Source organism: Callorhinus ursinus, unplaced genomic scaffold (genome assembly GCF_003265705.2).
Source record: "Callorhinus ursinus isolate GAN/ISIS: 27379988/994484 unplaced genomic scaffold, GSC_fseal_2.0 scaffold49, whole genome shotgun sequence".
NCBI lineage: Eukaryota > Metazoa > Chordata > Mammalia > Carnivora > Otariidae > Callorhinus > Callorhinus ursinus.
This window is the reverse complement of record NW_027397111.1, coordinates 640,895-663,396: the sequence shown is the minus strand read 5'-3', so window position 1 is coordinate 663,396 and position 22,502 is coordinate 640,895. Positions and strand designations below refer to the sequence as shown.

Below are 22,502 nucleotides of genomic sequence, written 5' to 3'. Positions count from 1 at the left end.
GTATATGTCCATTTCCTGGGCCTGGGTGTAGGCCCTGCTGTGCCTGGTGCGTGGCTGCAGGGGGCCTGGGGGCCCCGGTGTGTGGTGTATGTGCGCGGGTGTGGTAGGAAGGCCTGGGGGTGGCTCGGTGAGGTCTGCAGCAACGTATCTGTGTGCTTCACCTTAAACTGCAGTCACCTCTGACCCCATTGCTTCCAGGCCCATGGGTACCAACGGAAAGGACAATGGGGGACCAGTACAAAGACAGAGATGGTGACACAGAAGGACGAGAGAGGTAAGGACAGATGGGGGTCCAGAGGCAGGGAGAGAGGTACATGTGAAGGTCAGAGAGAATGAGACAGACACCACAGACAGAGAGGGACTAAGAGACAGAAGGAGGGGGGCAGTGTCAGAGCAGAGGGGGCACGAGGAGGGAATCCGTCAGAGAGTTGGGTCAGAGTGCCAGACAAGTGCGGCCCCACTCTCTGTCCCGAGGACCTGCTCTGAAGCTCAGGGGGCCCCTGACAAAGCCCTCTCAGCCAGGGGAGTCTGGGGTGTCCGTCTCCTTGGTGGGTGAGTGAGGGCAGCAGAAGGAGCAGGGGAGAGGTGGGCTGAGCCTTGTCCGTGTGAGGAGCCCAGGGCCAGCACCCGGGGGGTGGCTTTGACTGGTTGGGAGCCCCGGAAGGCCCCGGGGGGCCGTGAGCTGACTGTGCCACAGTCCAGCCCTCCGCCCCGCCGCCCGCTGACCTTCTGTCCTGGGGAGATGAGGGCGTTGACGTGCCTCAGCACTGGCCTCAGCGAGCTGTCGTAGCGCACACTGAGGTTCTGGATCTGGATCTTCCCTTGGTCTGGCCAGTTCTTCGGGATGAGCGAGGGCGCTGGGGGCCAGACCGGGGCTCAGCCAGCAGATATGGCACCGCTGGTATCCCGGAGGACCCCCCACCCCCGACGTGCCCCTCGGCCGGGCCTCTCACCCAGCAGCCCCTCGTAGCTCTCCGCTTCCGTTTTCAGGAGCCCGTGGATGCGCTTCACGGCCCCCAGCTGGATCTCCATGTCCGCCAGGTTCCTCACCATCCAGTTGAGGTAGTTGGAAACCTGCGGGGAGTCAGTGAGCACTTGGTCCAACCCGGGCCACCAGGATGGCTCTTCTTACAGCTGAGGGGGCCAGGGGCCCTCAGTGTCTCCGGCTGCTATTCGGGGGGGGTCTTCCCTGGAGGCATGGGAGGGTTACAATGAACGTGGATCCTTACCCACCACCTGTCTGGGGCTCCGGCCCTGGGTTAGCCCTCCTACCCACATGGTCCCTCCCGCATCAGACTCACAGTAGCTTGGGGTAGGGCCTGGAGGGTGTCTCCGAGATTCCCTGAGGGCTGATATCTGAGCCCTCCCCTGCCCCAGTCTGCTGCCACTCACCATTAGGGCATAGGTAAGGCCCAGGCCCACCAGGCCAGCAGAGAGCTCCCTGTGCAGGGAGTTGGAGATGGAAGTCACGGCCGCGATGAGGACCACACAGGCACCGATGTACTCCTGCGGGGGGAGGTGAGCCTGTGTGGGTCCTCCGGGGTTGAAACCACAGTGCCCCCCCAACCCACCTCACTCCCTTCAGCTCAGCAGACACTCTACCCCAGCCCAGCAACACACCTACACATCATCAGACATGCAGGAGGCCTTGAAGGCCAGAGCCCCAGGAGACAACGTGTGCACACGGCTTCTGCCCCAACCCCAGCCGTCTGTGCGGGCCTGAATGTGCATGCCTCACCAGCTGGCCCACGCACGTCATGTGGCCCACTTCAGACACACACTCATCACAGTGAAACACACAGCTCTTCCGGCTACTGGTGCACACCTCAGGTGCACAAGCCCCCGGGCAGGGATGGGGAACAGGAGGCTCAGGGCAGACACAGGGAGGGCCGCCAGGGCTGGGAGAAGAGGAGGGCTCGGCGCCTGCCCCATGTGCACACACGGGCTGCTATTCCATCCTCTCTTCCCACCCTCTAGTCCATGTTTGGTCCTTGCTCTGGCTCCACACCCCTATCAGAAACCCCTGTCTCAGGGCCCGGGGTGGGGGGTGGGTGGCACTTGCCATGCGGACTTCTAGCCATCTGTTGGCAGCCGTGAGGAAGAGGGAGGCAATGTTGTTGGAGTCTGTGTATTCGAGGAGCTTCTGCTGGAACCTAGCCTCATACCTGGAGGGAGGATGGGGAGGGTCTGAGGGTCCACATGACCCCCAGGCCTCTCCTTACCTACAGAGAAGCAGCCAGTAAACATGCTGTGTCTGACGTTATGTATGCCATTCCTCTCTGGATGACCCTCCCGGCTCCTTGCTACTTTATTCAAACTTGTCAAGACTCCCACCTCCTTCAAACTCCTGCTTTCACCCCAAGACCCATTCTTCTCTTCAGGGTCTAGCTATTACAGTAAAGCGCACTTCTGCCTACCTAGATGCTCAGGCCAGAATCCAAGGAGTCCTCTGGATTCACATCCAATCTCTCTACAAGACCTCTTATTTCTTCCTCCAAAATAGTCCTTGCTTCTGCCTGCCTCTCGCCTGGGCTACTGCGTCAGCTTCCCCATAGGTCTACCTGCTGTCTTCCCACAGCAGCTGGCATAATCTTTGTAAATCATAAATTACATCCCATCTCTCTCCTATTTGGAATGTCAATGGTTTTGAGGCTAAAGAACCACCTCCTTGCCAGGAGCCTGCGTGAGCTGGCTCCTGCCAACCTAGCCTCCTTCCATGCCACAAATTCCCTTGCTCACTGCCTTGCAGCCACAGAAATTACAATAAAGTAATTTATTACTTGCCCTTTTTCAGTTTTGTGACAACACCAAGGTCTTTCCCACCCCAGGGCCTTTGTACATGCTGTCCCCTCTGCCTGGAATGCTTTCTCTTCTGCACTTCACAAGGCTGACTCCTCTCTTTACCTCAAATGACACCTCCTCAGGGTGGCCTTTCCTGGCCTATGGTTCCCCATCTTTGCAGCCTGTTTGTTTCATAACCTTTGTTCTTATGTTCATTTCTCTAGCTGCTTATCTCCCTCACGAGACTGTAAACTCTATGAGAATGGAGCCCATGGCTGTTTTGTTCACCAGGGCATCCCTAGCCCCAGCACTGTCAATAAATACCTGCTGAAAGAACAAATGGAAGCTTCCCTGACCCCAGAGACTTCTTTCCTTCACTTGTGCCCTCATGATGTTCTCGCGTTACTTCGAATGGACCTGCTTTTTCTCTCTGAGCAGCCTGGGCTCCTGGCATCACTCTCCCTGTCCACTCCCTCACACCAGGATGGTTTGGCCAGGCCCAGAGGAGGGGGTGGAACACTTGTTTCACGGTGAGCGAAGGAACAAATGGAAGCCGAAGCCGTCTTAGCATTGGTCTCAGGGAAACAACTGGGGACTCAGAAGGCTCAAGACAAGTCTTACCGCGCCTTTGCTTCTCACTCTTGGAAGGTGTTTGTTCTGCTTTATTTCTGGGCGGAGGGGCTGTGCCTGACCCATGTGTCTGAGGAGAGCAGATGAAGGCTCTGAGGTGTGAGAGAGTGTACGATCGCACAGCACGGTGGTGGTGGGTCATGTGGCTGAGGCGAGTGTGTAGCCCCAAGTCTGAAGGGTATGACCGAGTGTGTGTGACTGGCAAGCCTGAGGGGTGGGTGTGCGTGAGGGTGTATGTGGGAGGTGTGGCTTCTGGGGTAGGTGTGTGACAGTGTGAGGAATGTGGAGAGTGCCAGCGTAGGCCATGCAGACCCACATTGGATCTGAGCCTTCTTCCTTAATTGGCTGTGTGTCAGGCCCAAGACTCAGTTTCCTCATTAGTAAAATGGGGACACTAATAGTTCCAACCTGGGCTGAAACAGCCTCTGAGCCCAACACTGAGTCTGGGGCTGGGGTACTCTTGAAACTTTTCTGGGAAAAGGCAGGGCCTCCTAGAGAAACCGGAAGGTCCCACAGGCCTGGGTTCCAAGCCTAGCACTGGCTCTGACCTTGTGTGTGACCTCAGGTTGGTGATTCAGCCTTATCTGTTGAACGTGGCTGCTCGAATCTATGTCATGGGGCTCTTGTGAGCATTAAATGCAATAATACACATACAGCACAGTGCCTGGCATGTGTGAGGCGCACAATCAGTAAATGCTAGTTAGCTCTCAGCAGGGTAGGCTGCTAGGCAAGAGCCAATGAATTAAACACATCCAGGGAGGACTAGAAAGTCCTTCATCCACATGTCGAGATCCCCCCTGTGTCAGTGTAGGGCGTGGGAGGCTTCACTGAGCAGCAGTTCCTCTGACTGACCACAGGCTGGGTCTGAGGCTGCCTGCAGGATGCTGCATCCACTCAGATCCTACTGAGAGGGCCCAGCCCCCCCGGAAGAAAGTCACAATCTCTCTGCCCCAGGCCCAGCCCGAAGGCTGCCAGGACAACACGTGTAAGAGGAACAGTACTAAGACTGAGTAGAGACCAGGCCCGCCAGTGTGGAGGGCCCCCGAAGTCAGAGGACCTGGGGAAGTGCAGGCTTGAGACAGGACGGGGACCCGGAGGAGACCTTAGCATCATGCCAGTTTCCAAGGGGCTTCTGCGCAGAAGACAGCGCAGGGCTGTCCAGGGAGTGGACCAAGGCCAGGGCAGAGCTCAGCGTTGCTTTCCTTCACTCAGACAAGACCCCTCAGAGGACATTTCACTGGTGCAGATGGCCCAGGGAGTCAATAGGGCCACAGTGCTGCACCAAGGGGCCTGGGCACCTCTCCTGGAGCTTTGGGGCTTGGAGGGAGGAGACGCAAGCCTCCCTGAATCCTCTTGGCTGGTCCTGGAGCCCTGGGATTACTCCTGGACATGGGACTTGGTGTCGCATGGTTACTGTCACCCCCTGCACAGCTGTGCCATCCTAAAAATAACCTGGAATCACTCTCTGGGTAAGGCTTAGAGACCAGAGTCCAACTGTCTGAGGCAGGGGTCTCTGGCCTGTTTGGCTGGAGGAGAGATGTTCTAATACATCAGACAGAGACTGGGGCAGGGAGCAATGGTCCCTCTCCTCCCCAGGCAGCCTAAGATGCTCCCGTCTAGCCCAACGTCATGACTGAGGGTGGAAAGCAGGGACACTGAAGTTTTGCGGGGAAATCCTTCAGCTTGGTGAACTTTTATTTACCCTTTGATGCTGGCTCTGACAATTTCTCCTCTGTGAAGTCTTCAGTGACTGCCTCCCTTCTATGTCCCCATAGTCTGCATTCCCCTTTCTTTCAGAGTACCTGTCACATGGTTTTCCGCTGGCCTGCTCAAAGCCTGGATTGTAAATGCCTCCAGGACCCGGGCTCATCTGACTCAGCTCTGTCTTTTTAGTGTCTGGCTTGGGTTTTAGCTCAGTACATGTTTACTGAACGAATGGGCAGGTTCAAGTCTAGGCTTCAGAGGACCTTACCCAGAGGGGTTATACAGTCTCTCTGAGCCTCAATTTCTTTATTTGGGAAATGGGAATAATCATGCTTACTGCCTTGGATCGCAGTGCACAATCAATGAGATGACATGTAAATTACTTAGCCTAGTGTTCGAGTCACTGGAGATTCTCCATCAAAGATGGCCTCAGGGATGGCCCACATGATGGAAAAGCCTTTCTAGCATTGATATGTGAGCATATACTTCCCAGCTTTCTTTTCATGTCCCGCCTTAGTTCACAGAGGCTCTGGACTTGGCTGCAGGGCTGAGATTTTCCTCTCTGGATCATACAGTGGAGCCCATCGGACCTGACCCCTCTGGGAGACATCATCAAGGCTTCAGGGCCTGAGGAGTGGTTGGGAGACACGTGTCCTGGGCCTTCCTAAGCCAAGCCCTGACAACCGAACCACATGACCTGTGGCCCTGGCCCCACTCCCACCCACCCTTGGGTAAATCTGGTACCTGAAGGCCCGGATGGTGGTGAGACCTTCCACGGTTTCAGCAAAGTGGGAGAGCAGGGGGAGCTGGGTGGTGTCATCCAGCTGCTGCAGGTCCCTGTGCAGGGGAGCAGAGTAGAATGGTCAAGAGGGCAGGTGCAGGGCTCGGCTCGGGTCTGAATCCCAGCTCCCCCCACAACCACTGTGTGCGCAAATGGCTTCACCTGTCCAGGTCTCAGTGTCTCCCCTGTAGAGAGGGAAGCCAGTGGTACCACCCCAGCAAAATGCTTAAACAGCATGCCGGGGCAGGCACTGTAACCCTGGGCACTGTCTACCTCACGAGTGTAGTAAGGCAGGGCAGGTACAGTCAGTTCTCTCTCACGGGGAACAACCTGAACCTTGAGACAGCTAGCGAAAGGAGCAGAAAGACCTCACACAAAGCTTTCAGTCCCCTCCCTGGTAACCACAATAGGCTCAGGCACATCACGGGCCAGTATCTACAGAGCTCCTTGAGGGGGACAGGCCAGAGGTTTCCATGGCAACAGGATTGCCCCTGCTCCCCACAGCTGCACCTTGACAAGCACATCAGTGCCAAGGAGGTCAGGCTGGGATGCGGGAGGCAGTGTTCCTGGACAGACTGTCCCCAGGGCAGAGAGGATGCCAGGGGAACAGGGTGGTTTCTCTGGCAGAAGAAATGAAATTTGTAAAACAGCTTGTACAGTGTTTAAAAAGCCACAGTGATCTGTGAACACTAACATGCTCCTTCTGGGTGCCAGGGGATTCTACACCATCCAGCATACGAGTCTTGGCCCTTATGGGCAAGGTAATTGTGGTCAAAATGTATCTAAATTTAATTGTTTTTATTGATAATCAGCATTTTGACTCCAGTTACTAATCAACTATGTGCACTTGGGAAAGTTACTTAACCTTTTGATTATAACCTGCGGTAAGAAATGCATTTTATACTACAAATCAGTGCACATGTGCGCACGCGCGCGTGCACGCGTGTGTGCGCGCGCGCGCGCACACACACACACACACACACACACACACACACACACACACCCTCCTACACGCCCCAAAGGTTTCATGAAGCAAAACTTACTGTTACTATGTACATACAGTCTGATATGCTCTCTTCAATTTCATTTGATAAAAATGCTGGCTGTGATCTATGATATTGATTTCATGACCCACTGATAGGTTGCAGTTGGCAGTTTGAAAAACACTGGTCTAGAGATTCTTTCAAATTTTCCTGACAATTATTTGGACCTATGAGTTTAACAGAATCACTCCCAGAAAGAACTTCTAGAGAATGTTCTTAGAAAATTTTGAGTAGGAAAGAAGCCTGTGTGACTCGAAGACTCCCGAGGGCAAATGTGATCCTTGTGAAAGGCTCCCTCAAGTGAGGGCTCCCAGGCATGCGCTGGCCCCTGTGGGATTGCCATAACACCCCTGCCATCAGGTGCCCTCGATTTCGTGCATCAGCAATCAGTCCGGTCACTGGACTCCTCCTGAGAAGCAACCCTCCTGAGAAGCATTTTGGCAAAATGAATGAAGGGCATAAAGGTGTGTGTACACCCCGACCTAGCAATTCTACTCCTGACCCTATCTCCTAAGGAAATGGTTCCGATATTAACTGTAGGGTGTGTGTGTGTGTGTGTGTGTGTGTGTGTGTGTGTGTGTGTGCGCTGACAGATGGTTACATCAGGCTGGTGGAAGATGAATATCTCCCCTTCCTTCCTTTCTATTTTCTTCTTCAGGGGCAATAGGACTCTACTACTTTTTGATGACAACTCTAGTAAGAGTACCCAACTGCCCACTGCAAAGCACCTCCCATCTCCCGCCCCCTGGGGCTGGCAAAGGCTGCCATCACCTGGACGCCACCCGGAAGTACTTCTGGATGAAGTAGCACACCACAGCCAGGGGCAAGAGGGCCACGAGGAACACAGGCGTGACATAGGAGATGACAGCCAGGGCTGAGACGCAGAGAAGGGTGGAGCGGCTCAGGCACTCCAGCGTGGATGGGATGTGCTGACGGAGCGGAGGGTGACAGAGGGAGGTGAGTTTTGGTGTTTATCTTCAGTGTGTTACCTGCCGCCATGTTTTGCTCTCTCACATTATGACAGGCACATGTCTCATCTCTCCAGCTACACGGTAGGCTCCCTGAGAGCAGGAATCAGGACTTTGTTTCCTCACCATCTAGTACGATGGTAAACCAAGAACACAAGCTGAATGGAAAGGAATGTTCTCCACAAAATCAGCCACCTTGGTTCAGACTATGCAGGAACCTTACTGGAGTGAGCCAGGGGGTATTGGATGGAAGCCAAAGCGATGTGGTTTCCCTCAGTCTTATCATGACAGTTTCACAGGGGCAGCCCCAGGCCCTGAGGCAGCGTTGTAATCAGATTGGGGCCCACTGGGTTCGTGCCATGGGGCTCTGAGCACCAGACCTGGGGAAGCCAGCACCAGAGAGGAAAAGCTTGGGGACCTGGCATCTCTCTGAACTGGGGAAATGGGTCACAGTCCTGTGTACCTGGTCGATGGTGTTACAGTCAGCTGAAAATCTATTCAGGATGCTTCCAAGGGGCGTGGTCTCAAAAAACCTAAGAGGCAACCAGAAGAACAGTTACTCATCCATTTATTGATTTCCTTCCTGTTTATTGAATGAGGGTAGTTACTTCTTTCATTTTAGTGTCTGTGGGGTCATCTCTGGGTCTGGCTGCCTAGGGTGGTTGCCTTTGCAAGTCTGTAGATGTCTGGCCTGTGTCCCTGAGAATTCCTGCAGCTGCCCAAGGGGGTGCTGGCCCCTCACTAACCCCTCTGGCTCTCAAGCCCATGTATCACCACCACCACCTTCCTCAGCTATTTGATCTGCCTGACTCACTCAGCAGCTCACTCTGGGGACATCGAGGCTTCTCTAGGGCGAACAGGGCCCTGGGGACAGGCTGTCTGCTGGCTGACCCTGCGAGGCTACTCCAGCTGTCATCACTCTGGCTCTGAACCAGAACCGGCCCAAACCTAACCAGAGGGTTTCGGAAGCTCAGACCGGGGACAAATAGAGGGTGAGTAAATGTTGAGGTCATGTCTGTGGGCCACAGAGAGCTCATGAGTCTGAAAAGTAAAAAGCGTAGTCAGATGGTGAGGCCTGGCATTGACAAGGGGCCAGACCACCTGTTTGCCTGTCATGCTTTAAAACTGAGTCAGCCAGTCAACTGAGCAGTGACCACCTTAGATCTGTTTCACACCAAGTGGCCTTTGGAATTTTTATCCATCCCCTTCCAGGAGATTAAAACATGTCCCCGTGTGCCCGGTATCAGAACCTGCAGGCTGGCTGAGGGAGGAGGGGGAGAGCGGAGACCCGCAGACGGTACCTGCCTGAGGAAGGGAAACTTACATCTACACAGAGCCTGCAGACACTCACTTTGAAGGGCTGTTGTGACAATTAGATGAGCGAACCATATAGAATGCCTAGCACCGTGTGTGGCTGAGTAAATGCTGGTTTTCCTCTGCCTTCTGCCCCGAGGAGGGCCTTTTTACACACACTGTCTCCTTGAGCCACCCTCCCCACCCCGCCCCTGCCACCTCAGCCTGTGACAGAGGTTGCATATCTCCATTTTACAGATAGGAGAACTAAGGTCCAGAGAACAGCGACTTGCCCACAGCCCCGGCATGGCCGGGGAAGAGGGGTACCTCATGGGAGCCAGGATGATCCGGTTCAGCAGGCTGCGGTGCAACCTTTTGGCCACCTTCAGCCCCGTCCACTCTACCGTGACGGACGTGACGAGGCACAACACGATGCCCAGGCTGCACAGCACCGTGAATACCATGGCATAGACAGTCTGGTTGAGGGTGCACTCCTGGGCCGGGCAGAAAATGATGCGGGGTCCTGGGGGTGTCCGTGGCTCAGCCCTTCTCCCCCCACCCTCCCCCCGGCCCCTGCCTGGGGCGGTCGGCCACACCTGGCTGAGTGAGCAGTTCCTGGCCACAGGGCTCGGGGTCAGGGCACTGTCAGTCCACTTGGCCAGCCAGTAGTCGATGGCCACCAAGACCATGTGCTTGAGCAGCTGGGAGAAGACAAGCAGCGACAGGAGCAAGATGCCGGCGGATGACAAATACTTGGCACAGGCTCGCCATGGGATCTTGGCCCGTTGGTGCAGCAACGAAGACAGGTTGTCCTCCTCGCTCTCATCTGCCTCCTCTGCAGGCCGCAAGAACCCACCCTGTGGCTTCCCATTCGCCCTCCCTCTGAGGGTGAACCGGGGCACATGTTCTCCCCACTTACAGATGGGAATACTGAGGCACACAGAGGGCAAGGGATTTAATGAAAGTCACACTATCTCAGCACCCCCAGAAGCCCGAAACTTTGTCTCCCCATGGTTCGTCAGGCCTCAGGCCATGGTCTCACTGCTAGCCCCCAGTCTGTACCTTCCTCCTCTTCCTCATCCTGCAGGAGGCCGTCTCTTGAGGACATGGCCCGGGGCAGGCCCTGAGATGGCTCTGTGGCTTTTCTCTCCATGACAGTCTCCTGAAAGACAGACGGACCCCGGCCACTGTCCTCAGAGTGTGCAGAGGGAAGAAGTGAGGGTGGAGGGCAGCCACCGCTGGCAATGACCGGTGTCAGGTTTCCAGGGTGCCCCCACCTGGGGGAGAGTCCAGATGGACACAAATCTGTTATGCTAGAATTTACTCCTCCCCATTTATCGGCTAACGGTACCCCAAATATTCCTGTGGGAGATCATCTCTCCCCTATTCTTAGTCTCTGTGACTCAGGTGGGCTGATCATTCTCCCTGGCCCTGGGGGTGGGCACGAGATCCAGGGCTGGCCAATCTCACATTCCACAGTGGTTTATTCAGGGTGGGCACAGGACCAAAGTGGACAAAGGAGAGTTAGCCTGGGGATTTCTGCCGAACTGTTGTGACAGAGAGACTCTCTTGCTGGTAGAGGTGTTGAGCTGGGAGAAGGTAAGCTCGAGGCTGCTGATCAACTCTCTCCACCACCACAAGAATGAGGCCGGTCTGAGGGGAGCAGAGCGAACGAGGGAGAGAAACAGGTTCCTGATGACAGTGTTTAACTACCTGGATCCAGCTCTACCTGAAGCTGATCCTTTTTACTTTCATGAGCCAAAAAGTCCTTACCTCTCCCCTTTTCTGCTTCACCAGTTTGAGTTGATTCTCTGAAGCTTTATAACTAGATGGTTTCTGACTATTTCAGGATAAGGGGAAGGTGTCCACCTGAGTCTGCCCTGAGTACCTGGCACAGGTACCGGCCCTACTCTGGTAGGAGGAAGTTCATGCTCAGCTCCCACATCTGTCCTTTGAGGGGTTTCCTAAGGCAAGGAGGGCAGGAAGGCCTTTGTGTGTTCAGGATTCTAACAGAAACTTTTCCTCAGAGGGTAGCTGGCTGCCTGGCCCTTAGGACATACTCACCTTCTCCAGCTCTTGGTCCTGCCGGTTCATGAGGGTCTTCCAGTGCTCAAAGAGCTGGCACTCAGACCTCTGGAAATCCTTGAGTGTACCCTCTCTCTGGATGGTGCCATCCTTCATGGCGATGATCTGGAAAGGCAGAAACAGACCCAGCCCCGGGGATGAACAGGAAGGGGGTGTGGCGGTCAGGCCACCACCTTGGCAAGGGCTCTGAGATGGACTGGCACACACCCTCTTGCCCACCACAACTGGCCGCTGGCCTCCCCCCTGCAGTACTCACCGACACACTCCCAGGATCTAGAGGTCAGTACTTTTGGGGGGGTGATTCTCAGGGGTTGCCCCAGGGTTGCTAAGAGGGTTTGCAGAGCAAATTGGTGGATCCTGGCCAAGCGGTCTGATTCCTTGCTAGGATCCCATCAGGGGCAGCTGTTTTCACACACTCAACAGCTAATTGCACACTACTTCTAGCTCCCCTGACCACAGGTCTGGTAGGTTCCACCAGTGGTTAACAAAGTACCTATTGGTCTAAGTGTGTGTGGCATGGCCATGCCTCTTTGAAATCAATAAAACTGATTTTATTTGAAACACTCAATGTTTCCCACTCATAGACACTTGTCATTAATTCAGGGACCCTCCCCTGCTCCTTCACCCCCATCCAGCCCGTGATGGGGTGTAGGGAGGGATGCCTGGGAGTCTTGCTCTCTGACATTCCAAGGAACCAGTCATGCCTTTGTCTGCCCTCTTTGGACTAACGATTGTCCCAAACTGCCTTGCCACGTTCACCATGGAAACTCAGTCGCAGACCTTCTGCACCTGTTATAATGGTTTTTATTTTTAATATGGATTTTTTTTCCTTTTTCATAGTAGAGGGAGGATTTTACCACATGTAGAAGGAAGATTTAGGCCCATTTAGCATAGGCCTGAAGCTCACTTTTCAGGAGCAAGTTTATATAGGAGTCTGGCAAGGCCCAGATTTTACAAGTCACATGATTTCCATCTTAAAGATTAAATGCTTTCCAATGAATTGAAAAGTAGCTGTTGTCTACATATTGAGGAGTACAGAAATTTGGTTAATGTGGGGTTTCACAAAATTGCATTCTATTGATAATATTGAAGTTTCCATTACTACTTGTATTGTTTGTTGCCATGTTTTCCAGCTGATCTTGACTTAAATGCATCAGACCCTCGGTGGTCAGAGGACGGGAAGATGGCTCTCCCATCCAAATAGGCAGTCCCAACGCCAGGGGGGTGAGTCATCAAACTGGGCCATAACCAGAAGGTAGGAATTGAGTGTCTGCCTCTTTCCGAGACTTCTTGGTGCCAGACTTGCATGTACGCACAAGGGCCCCAGGTGAGGGTGGGCACGTCTGCAGCTATATAGTGATACCAAACCCTGGGCCTGTGCAGGATCAGCCTGCATGAACCTTTCGGTGTGGGTCTCTTCTGCCCTCAGCAACTGCTACTGAGACACCGACTCCTTTGCCTCTCCCGCCTCTCCTCCTGCCTCTCCCACTCAGCCCTCCATAGCTTCACCTCCTGTGGCCCCTCACCCAATCTGCATGTGGCAGGTACTGGAGCTTGTGGGTCACTAGGACCACTGTCCTCTTGTCATCCTGGAGCAGCTCAAGGATCCCGGCCTGCATCAGGTGGTCACTCAGATGGACATCCAGAGCTGAGAAGGGGTCATCCTGGGCAGAGGAGAGAAGGTGGGGGCAAGGGTGGGGGGAGGGGGTAACAGTGAGAATAAAAACCATCAGAGTTATACCAGCACGGGTCCAGGGACTGACAATAGTTAGCTGTATGGCCTTGGACAATGTATTTAACCTCTCTGGGCTTTAGACGCCTCACCTTAAAATGCGGCTGTTATCAGTCATTGCTCTCAAACAGATTTAATCACAGGCACTTCCTGATTCCTGAACCTTTAATAGCTCCCCATTGCCCATGAAATCCGAATTCCTTAGCATGGTAAGCTAGGCCCTCCATTACCTGCCCAGTCTGTCTGGTCTCACTTCTCTGTCCTGTCCAAGCCCCCGTAACTCCAGGTTTCTAGAGAACTCGCCACTCCCTCTGCCCAAAGTGCCATTTCGCCTTTTGTCTGCCCGGTGAACATCTACTCGCCCTTCAGTGCTCTATCCGAGCTCTTCCTGTGTCCTCTCTGGACTTCCACGCCTAGCCTTCCCTCCTCTCAGTTCCGGTTGTGCTGGTTATTTGCCCATTCCTGTGAGACTCCCAGGAACTGACACCCCTTGTGCCCGTGCCAGGTAGAGTAGGAGCTTAATACACCTTTGCTGAAATAAACGAAAATAACCACTTTACTTCTAACAAGGTTGTTTAAAGCTCATACGAGACCATGAATAAGCTAATACTTTGTAAAGTGCTATGTCAGATGGTAACAAAGACAACGAACCTTTACATTTTGAAGTGTGTTTAGTGGGGAGCATTTATGTGTATTGGGCGCCGGGGTGTGGGGGAAGAATATAACCGGGTTCAGAGACCTGAGGTTCCTTCTTCTGACTTCCTACCCAAATGGCCTTCCTCTTTCCTTCCGTTTAACTGACTCACTTTTCAAGGTCCTCCTCCAGGAAGCTCTCCCTGATTATTCTAGCTCTCCCCATTGTCTCCTTGGGCAAGGCTCCTCATAGACTGTGACACACAGTTTGGCTTTCGACTGGGCTGTGGCTCTGTCTCTCTAGTTAGACTCTACATCTTTGAGGCCGAGGATTGGCTCTCAGAATGCTTCAGTGTCAACCAAAGCGCCTAACACAGAACTTGGCATGAACTATGGCAGGGATAGCTAATAATGTGATCTCATGTTTGACTGGTAAATGTTATCTGGAGTGCTGTGTTGAGAAGGATTCTGAAGCCAAGTTGATTTTCCCACAGAAACTTAATGTGGGGTTTCACAGAATTGCTTTCATTGATAATGCTGAATTTTCTATTACTACTGCTGTGATCAATTAGCAATGTCTGCTCTGGGCATGGGATGGGCAGTGGCAGCATACATTCCACGAATTATAGTGGGGCTAAGTGTTGATAGTTTAGGCCTGTCCAACAGGGAGGCAGCCTGTAACTACTACACATCTCCCCTTACGGCTACTGCAGAGTTCAGTGTGAAGTCCACAGTGGGTCATTTGCACTATCCTTGCCTCAGTTTCCCCATCAATGATTAGGTAATATCTCTGGCAGGAGAGGTTTACTCACGGAGAGGGAGGCTGGGGTGTGTGTGTGTGTGTGTGTGTGTGTGTGTGTGTGTACAGGCATTGAGTCAGGGAGGGCCCCAAGGGGGGATCCCAGCTAATGCACTCACCAAGAAGACAACGTTGGTGTGCTGGTACAGGGCTCGGGCCACACTGATTCGCTGGCGTTGGCCACCAGATAGATTGATGCCCTGTGACCAAAGGAGAGGAAAGGTCATGGTCTCAGAGCCCCTCAGGAAGGACTGTCCTGGCCCTTACTTGACTGTGAGCTCTCTGAGATGGAGGCCTGGCTCTATCCACCTCTTTGCCTCCTCCTCATCTCGAAGACAGGAGGAACTTGTACACATTTACTAAATTCATTCAGAAGTGGGGAGCAGGGTCCCCACATTTTGAAGATTCATCATGTAGGTGCTAGGGACCATCTGACTGGTGACAACTAAGACACAGAAAGTAGGGATTTAAATCATACATGAGCAGGACAGTCGTGGGAGAATCCTATTTGCCTAAGCTTATGGAGGAGGGGCGCCACCTGGCCAGGGTACCTGAAGGAGATAACCCCGGGCCTACCGCAGTATCATGTGGGCCCTTAGTATATACACGGGGCATGAATGAAGGAGATGCCAAGTCATCTCCAGCCCAGCCAGGCGCGAGTTGCAAACCTGTCAAGGACAGCCAACCGCCCAGGGCTCGAGATCATTTTGACCTCACTGCAGGATGCTCTTCCACCTTTACCCTCTCTTATTTTCCAGTCACCTGCTCTCCCTGAGAATGATCTCTGGGCATGCTGGGGGTCAGGGGAGATTGAGGGCCCCCGCCCTGAAAAAAACCTATAGAGGCTGCTACTAACCCGTTCCCCAATTTGAGTCTGGTCTCCATGGGGCAGGATGTCGATGTCCGGCTGCAGGGAGCAGGCTTCGATGACCATTTTGTACCTGGAGTGGTTGGGGCAGGGGTGGGGGGTCGGGGTGGACACAGCTGATCAGCCTGGCCAGAGTCGGACCTGAGCACATGCAGAGGGTCATTAGCTTCTGGGCAGCTGTGCTCAGGGGGAGCAATGGCTTTAATGGCCTTCTGCCTGGGTATAGGTAAACAGCACGTGAGCTTCAAAATAGCTGAGGGCAGCACCTCACAGAGTCTTGGGGCCAGTTAAATATTTGAAGGATGAAATTGGATAGTAGCAAATATGCCATGTAAGTGACAAAAGGGGGCCCCAGGCCCGCGTGCAGTGGGAGAAACTGTGGCCAGAGCCCACCCTGGGGGCACTGCCAGGGAAAATCACTGCTGGTTGGCTTCGGCAGTAATGATGATGGCTGATCAAATATTTGCCCAGCCTGCTCCTCTCATACTTCCCCGATCAGCTCTTAGCTTGGGCAGGTGCCAGCCAGGGTGCATGGAGGCATCAGAGTGTCTTGGTGACAAGTAATTGGGTGTCAGGCAGCCTTGGATTTGAGACTCATTTCTCTCACTTATTGGCTGGGTGGCCTTGGGCAAGTTACCTAACCTTTCTGAGCCTTGGTTTCCTCCTTTGTAGAATGGGACTAATAATAGTAGCTGCCTCCTGGGGTGGTTGTGAGCATTAGAAGAAACCACGCATATAAAGAGCGGGACGCTGCACTTGGCACCTCGGAGCTCAATCGATGGTAGTGATTATTATCATCATTGGAGGGAAAATAGTGCATGAGCTGCAGAGCTGGGTGTAGGGAATAATGGGGAGCTGGGTCAGCCTTCCCCTTAGCCTCAAGAGAAGGCACCAAGGCTTCCACCCAACGACCCCCCCCTTTCTGCCCTCATACCCACAGGAGCTGGACTGCCCCAATGCCCAGGCACATCTGGATCATTTTCAGATGGGCCATATGGAACAGGCTGGAATCCAGATAAGCATCCTGGAGAGCAGAATGGCTGGGTGTGGGGTGATCAGTGGAGGGGCAGGGCAGCCGGCTGGGGCTCAGGTACTGGGGAGGGCTGGCTGATGCTGCCCTTGACCAGTTTCTTCCCTCCCCCAGGCTGTTGTCCTCTGAGTGGATTTTACCGTTGTTTGTTGAAGGGACTCTCAAAGGTGATGTTTTCCTCCACGGTGGCATTCAGCAACCATGGTTTCTGAGAAGCGTAGGCCACGGGGCCTCTCTTCCTGGAATGAAGCAGGTGGGAGTAGGGGCGCCCTTCTCAGGGGCAGTTGTCAAGCAGAGGTTTTAGACTGGGGAGGTGCACTTGGCAGCAGTCTGCTTTCTGCGGCCCCCGGTGGCCAAGGGCGGGCTTGGTGCCTGGGTCTTCAACCCTGCCCTGCCCTGCAACCGACCTGTCCCACCCCTGTCATCTGTCTTCCTGAATCTATACCCAGAACTGGGAGGAGCCCAAAATGTGACCAAACCAAGTAAACCCTCAACCCCTAATTTCCTGCTTCCCTGAGTGGCCCTCAAACCACTTGCTTTTGATATTAACAGGTAATTCTCCAAGTGGAACTTTTTAAAAATAGAGCCAAGGAAACCACATGTAGTATGATAAGGTTTTTGAAGACCAAAAACAAGGGGGGGGGGCAGCTTGGTGCTCAGAAGCAGTGGAGGCCTCTGAACCATCTGATGGAGTACAGAGCCCCCCTGGGCCTCTTCCCTGCCCCTGGGCTGGGCGCTGGTGGGGGGCTGCCTTCGAGAGTTCCGTGGCTCCCTGGGGCCTGAGAGCCCCTCTGAGGAAGCCTGCCCATAGGGCAGGTGCTCCCGGGCACAGTACCTGATGTCCGAGTCGGCCACCGGCTCCCGCTCTGGGCTGCAGCAGGAAGAAAAGACACAACTTCAGGGCTCCCATGCATGCACCACCTTCTCCACAGACATCTGGGCTCCCTCAAACCCGGCATGAGGGTGCCTTCAGAGTCCCTGGGACCAAGGATGCAGCCACCCACGTTGCATGGAGGGGTGAGGAGTGGGCCTTGGCCATCCAGGGGGAGCCTCCGCTGCCTGACCCTGTGTAACATCCCCAGTATGTGTGGGGTGTGTGAGGAGGGCCCCAGGGCCCCAGCTGAGAGAGAGAATGGAGGAAAGGCACCAATGGTGTAAGCTTGTGTGTGTGTGTGTTGGGGGGGAATCCCGTGTCACAGGAGTATGAAGGCCAATACATGGCTCCTTCCAGGCTCCAGCCTCTGCTTCGGGGCTCAAATGCACAGACTCATCTCAGACAGACATGGCTGCCAAAACAGCTGGGCCACGGAGGGCTGTCTGGAAAGAGCCAGGCCAGGCCCGCAGCTTGTGTGTGGGAACCTTTGGCCCGTGGAGCTCTAGTGGTGGCAGCCAGAGGGCCGAGAAGCCTCGTGCGGCCCTGTCAGCGGCCGGCGGTGGAATCTGGGGGATCTGCGGGGAGGGGCATGGTCAGCAGCAGTATCCCCGTGCCCTGGGCTGCCTGCAACGGATCTAGTGTCAGCTCTTTTGTCCTGCCGTTGTCATCCACAGGTCAGACTGGTGACATACTGTCAGCTCGGCCTTTTGGCTCAAGAACCATGGTTACTGTGGCTAGAGAGGCTGGGCCTGTCATCACACCCTGGCACTTGGGGACAAGGTGGGAGAAAGGGCAGAGGAAACATGGGGAAGTGAAATACTCTGGGGTCAGAGCCAAGGCCAGGGACTTGAGTGTAATTACAGAGTTGAGTCAATGTTCCCTGGTTGTGAGTTCATGCCCCCGCCAGGGTGTCCCGATGTGAGGTTGGGGAGGGTCGTGAGGGTCTCAGAGCCTCATTAATCGATTTCACCTAGACTTTTTCAGACCTGTACAATAAACATAAAGCAGTAAGGCCACATTTTCTGTCTGGCCTGGGGGATATCTACCTCCTCTCTCACAGCTGTGTTTCTCTTTTTTTTTTTAGGAGCATTCCCTAGGGTCTTTTTAGACACACTTTCCCCCCCCCTGAATTGTCTTTTCCCTGCCACATTTCTTTTCCAGTTAAATGGTTTTTACTTGAGTCACAAGATTGTGCAAGCCTCACCTCCCCAAAATAAACCCTGTACCCATTAGCAGTGACTCCTTTTCTTCCTTCCCACCAGCCCATGGCAAGCAGGAAGCTACTTTCTGCTATCTACCATGACATTTGAACTAATTAGTTAATTTAAAAAAATTTTTATTTTAAGTAGGCTCCACACCCACCATGGGGCTTGAACTCACGACCCAGAGGTCAAGAGTTTTATGCTCCACCGACTGAGCCAGCCAGGTGCCCCATTCACCATGAAATTTTTAAACCACAGATATATTATATATCTGTTTATATACCATATGGCCCTTTGAAGGGCCACAGACTGGCATGTCTAAGATTTTTTTTCTCACTCCAAGAACCAGATTTTGCCCTTGTTGAGAAAGCATGCCTTGTTATAAGGCCCGGTGCCTCTGACATGATGTAGGCTGCATACCCTGCAATCCAGACTCAGTACCCCACCCCCCTCCAAGCCCTCCCAGCCCCCCAGCTTCTTCCCTTTGTTGGGACCCACTTCTAACCCAGTTCCATGGCTGTACCTGGGGTCCTCTCCCGTCTCATCAGGAAGGCTCCTGGGGCACAAATGGGAAAAACCAACACCAGTTACTTCTCATTCCACTGCCTTTCTCTCTATCACAAAGGTCTTTGGAGAGCAGCCATCCCCACCACCCCCACCCCTTCCCCCCTGCCCAGTGTCCTCAAGTGGCTTCCTTGGGGCACAAACTGCTCTTCTCAATCTCTGTCCCTCCCACAGCACCCAGATGAGCACCCTCCCAATAGCAAAGGCTAAATCTGTGCTCCCGGCCAACTCAGGGCAGCAGTGAGGCTGGCTGGGCATCACGATGGTTGGTTTTCCAGTTGGGAAAACGAAAGCTCAGAGAGGAAAAGTAACTTTGCCAAGGTCACAATCAATTTATACAGTGCTTTCAAACTGTAGATTGGGACCCAATAATGGCATGTGAAGTAAGTGAACTGTAATAGCACTAAAAAAAAAAAAAAAAGTGTGCACGGCATTTGGTAAGATGTGTATTTTTTGGCCATTTTTTTTCTCTTATCTATCAATGCATGAACGTAGTGGACTGTGATGTAAAATACATTTCATTTCACACTGTGGATTATAGTAAAAAAAATTTGAAAACACTGAGTGAGGCTACCTGAATTTTGGTGCCAACTCTGCCGGTGCTCTTTCTCCTCCCCCAGACCACCTCTCAACCTTCCAGAAATAGCCCTCTGCCAATGAAATGGGTGCTTCTGACATGCACATTTGGGGAAAAACAGTTGGCTCTGTTTTCATACAGATCTTACTTTAATCATACTAAAACCAGCTAACGTTTATATTGAGCTTTTGTAAGCACTGTGATAAGCACCCTAATAGTATCACTTTCTTAAAGCTTTAAATAATCACACGAAGGAGGTTGATTTTGACTGTCTCCACTTTACAAACAAAGAAAGTGAGGGTCAGAGAGGCTAAGTAACTTGCCCAAAGCCACACAGCCAGCACGTAGCAGAGGAAACAGATCTACCTGACTATAAAGCTTCATGCTCTTAATGACCATGCTACATTATTTCACTGTGATTTGTCAGGAACACGGGGATGGACAAAACCAGGGACAGAAAGGAGCCTGATGAATTCCATTCTGTCCCTCCTGAGGAGCAGAGCTAAGAGGAGATCCTGATGGATGTGTGGTCCCATGTCCCCTCAGATTCTGTTCTCCGATCTTTGGGTTCTCCTCTCTTCTCTCAACCCCACCTAACCTTGTGTTCCCCAAGCACCAGATTGCTATAATTTCTGGGCAGCTGGTAACGTGAGACAGATGAAAAACCAAAGCTTACAAATTCCAACTGTGGCCATGGCCCAGAGAAGCTTGTCTCTGGAATCTTCTTGCCTTGCCTGCTTCCAGAGTTGCAAAGTCTGTTACTTATCTGGAGGAAAGCGCATCTGCGGCCTCCCTGAGGACCCCAGCACACAGTGGACACTCTCGGCCTTAACTCAGTTTGCATCGTTGTCTGGGCTGCTCAGTTAGCCCGTATAATGGACTACCTTACTCTCTAATCAGCTCCTGGGTAAGTCTTTTATCCCCAGTGGGATTTAAAGGCAGGAAGAGCAACTTTTCCAGCCCCCACCTTGCTTAGCACATGACAGACCTGTAATAAAGGAGGGTTATTGGCTGACATCTTAGTCATTTGGGAAGAAGGGAGGGAGGGAGACTAGCACACAGTGAGAGCCATCCTCATGCCAGGCACAGTGTGAAGTTGTTGGTATGAACCACGTCATCCACAGGACAACACTATAAAGAGGTGTTAGATGGGGAAACTGAGGCTTGGAGTTTGCATGACATGCCCAATGTTTCAGTTAGGATGAAGGGAAGCTGGGGTATGAATCCAAGTACATCTTCACCTTTTCCTAGTATAGCCCCAGCCTCCCTAGAATGAGCCTCCCCAAGGCTTTGTGTGTAGATGTTTCCATCTGAAAATTACAAAATGGTACATGTGGCACGGACTTTCTCTCATTGATCACTGGGGTCTTAAATGTGTTGGGACCATTCCATCCCTCCTCTGTCTGTACCTTTGGGACCAAACACTGAGCTGAAGGACAGTTCCTCCCCAGTTCTCCAACCCCATGTCCTTCCCTCCAACCAGCTAGTTGCTGGGCATGCGTGTGCGCACCCAGCAGAGTCAAGGCACAGAGCCTGCCTCACAGGGCTCGCCGCCTGGTAGAGCAAATCAGACAGGTACAGAGGTCAGAAAGTTATGAGGGCCAAAACAAAGTAGGAGTAAGAAAGTATTATAGAGATTTCGGAGGAAAGGACCCACAAACACTTTGCAAATGCATAGAGAGAAGACTGGAAACTTCCAGGGGATGGGATATTAGGTGGTTTTTACCTTCTTTATACTTGTGTATGTTTTATATTTTCTAATTTAATGGACGCTCTTCTAGAATCAGAGAACAATGTAAATTTCAAAAATAGTCTGGGGGAGAAGAAATCTGAGAGAGGGCGGAAAGGCTCCGGAAGTCAGAGCCGAGATGAACTCTGAAGCAGGGGAGGCCCGAGTGCAGACAGAGGAAGGGAATTCTAGGTTAGAGGAAGAGGCAGTGCAGGAGGGCAGGCAGCGCAGAGAACTGGAAAGAATGTGCGATCTGAAGTGCGTCTCTGAGGAGCTTCTCCATTTGCTGGTTGTGAAATCCTCGGCAAGTCCCGTCCCTTAGGGGAGTCTCTGTTTCCTTCTGTATAAAATTGGGGTCATGGCCCAAACCTCAGCAACACTGGGAGAATATATTATAGACATAGCTCATAGCTAGTTGGAGGCAAGGCATGGGGTTGCAGAACTGGGGATCACCCTTCAGCTCCGTGCATGGTCCCAAAGATGCACACGGAGGAGGGATCGAATGGGCCCGCCACTCATCTAAGACCCCAGCAATCAATAAACAGGGAAGAGGCAGAAACAGGTTACAAGAGGAAGTTAGAACTTTTGGGTCCCCAGGGTCCCTTCATCCTGCCCCTGACAGGCCCGTAGCTCCTGTTACCTTTTACCCACAGAGCCCTTTCCAATTAATGTCATTGGGTCCTAACACCAAGTCTCTGAGAGGGGAAAGGGTTTTTCTCATTGTCCCAGTGAGGACACTGAAACTCAGAGAGGTAAAATAACCTGCCCAAGGTCAACAGCAAGCAAGGACCACAGTCCTGCAGACTCAGGACTACAACCAAAGACCATCGGGTTCCAAGCCTGCCTCATCACCTCCATGCAGTGCTCCTTATCTTGTCTGCTTACCACCTCACCACACCTGCCTCCAGTAAACCTGGGGTCACCTGAGCCCTTTGCCCTTACTCCCCAAAGCCTCCAGGAACTGCAAGGGCAGATTGGACAGCAGAGCAGTCATGAAAGGAGGCTGTTTCTCACCTGGTAGGGCATCAAGGGTCTTGGGAGGCAGCCTTCACACCAACCCCCACAGTATTCTGAGGCCAGCCCAGGGCAAGCAGGCCCCAGGCCGCCTGAGTGGGCACAGACAGAAATAATAAACAGCTCCTATGTGGATGCCTTAGCAGGTGGTGGGAGCAGGGGCAGCAGGGAGCTCCAGGGAGCCTGATTTATAGT

The 22,502-nt window shown here is 53.1% G+C and overlaps 1 protein-coding gene across 3 annotated transcripts in view; it reads right to left on the bottom strand.

The window, feature by feature from the left end:
* Positions 1 to 22,502, bottom strand: part of ABCC8 (ATP binding cassette subfamily C member 8) — a 73,395-nt gene that overhangs the window by 3,310 nt on the left and 47,583 nt on the right. For all 3 annotated transcript variants that reach the window (XM_025894335.2, XM_073882835.1, XM_073882836.1), the window contains exons 17-33: positions 18,947 to 18,979; positions 17,183 to 17,218; positions 16,488 to 16,586; positions 15,306 to 15,390; positions 14,569 to 14,649; positions 12,812 to 12,949; positions 11,265 to 11,390; positions 10,263 to 10,362; positions 9,797 to 10,035; positions 9,528 to 9,694; positions 8,371 to 8,440; positions 7,711 to 7,868; positions 5,860 to 5,952; positions 2,063 to 2,165; positions 1,393 to 1,506; positions 954 to 1,074; positions 727 to 857 (exon numbers count right to left, since the gene is read on the bottom strand). In XM_025894335.2, coding sequence (XP_025750120.1) covers positions 727 to 857; positions 954 to 1,074; positions 1,393 to 1,506; positions 2,063 to 2,165; positions 5,860 to 5,952; positions 7,711 to 7,868; positions 8,371 to 8,440; positions 9,528 to 9,694; positions 9,797 to 10,035; positions 10,263 to 10,362; positions 11,265 to 11,390; positions 12,812 to 12,949; positions 14,569 to 14,649; positions 15,306 to 15,390; positions 16,488 to 16,586; positions 17,183 to 17,218; positions 18,947 to 18,979 — 1,894 coding nt within the window. The remainder of the gene's footprint in view (positions 1 to 726; positions 858 to 953; positions 1,075 to 1,392; positions 1,507 to 2,062; positions 2,166 to 5,859; positions 5,953 to 7,710; positions 7,869 to 8,370; positions 8,441 to 9,527; positions 9,695 to 9,796; positions 10,036 to 10,262; positions 10,363 to 11,264; positions 11,391 to 12,811; positions 12,950 to 14,568; positions 14,650 to 15,305; positions 15,391 to 16,487; positions 16,587 to 17,182; positions 17,219 to 18,946; positions 18,980 to 22,502) is intronic.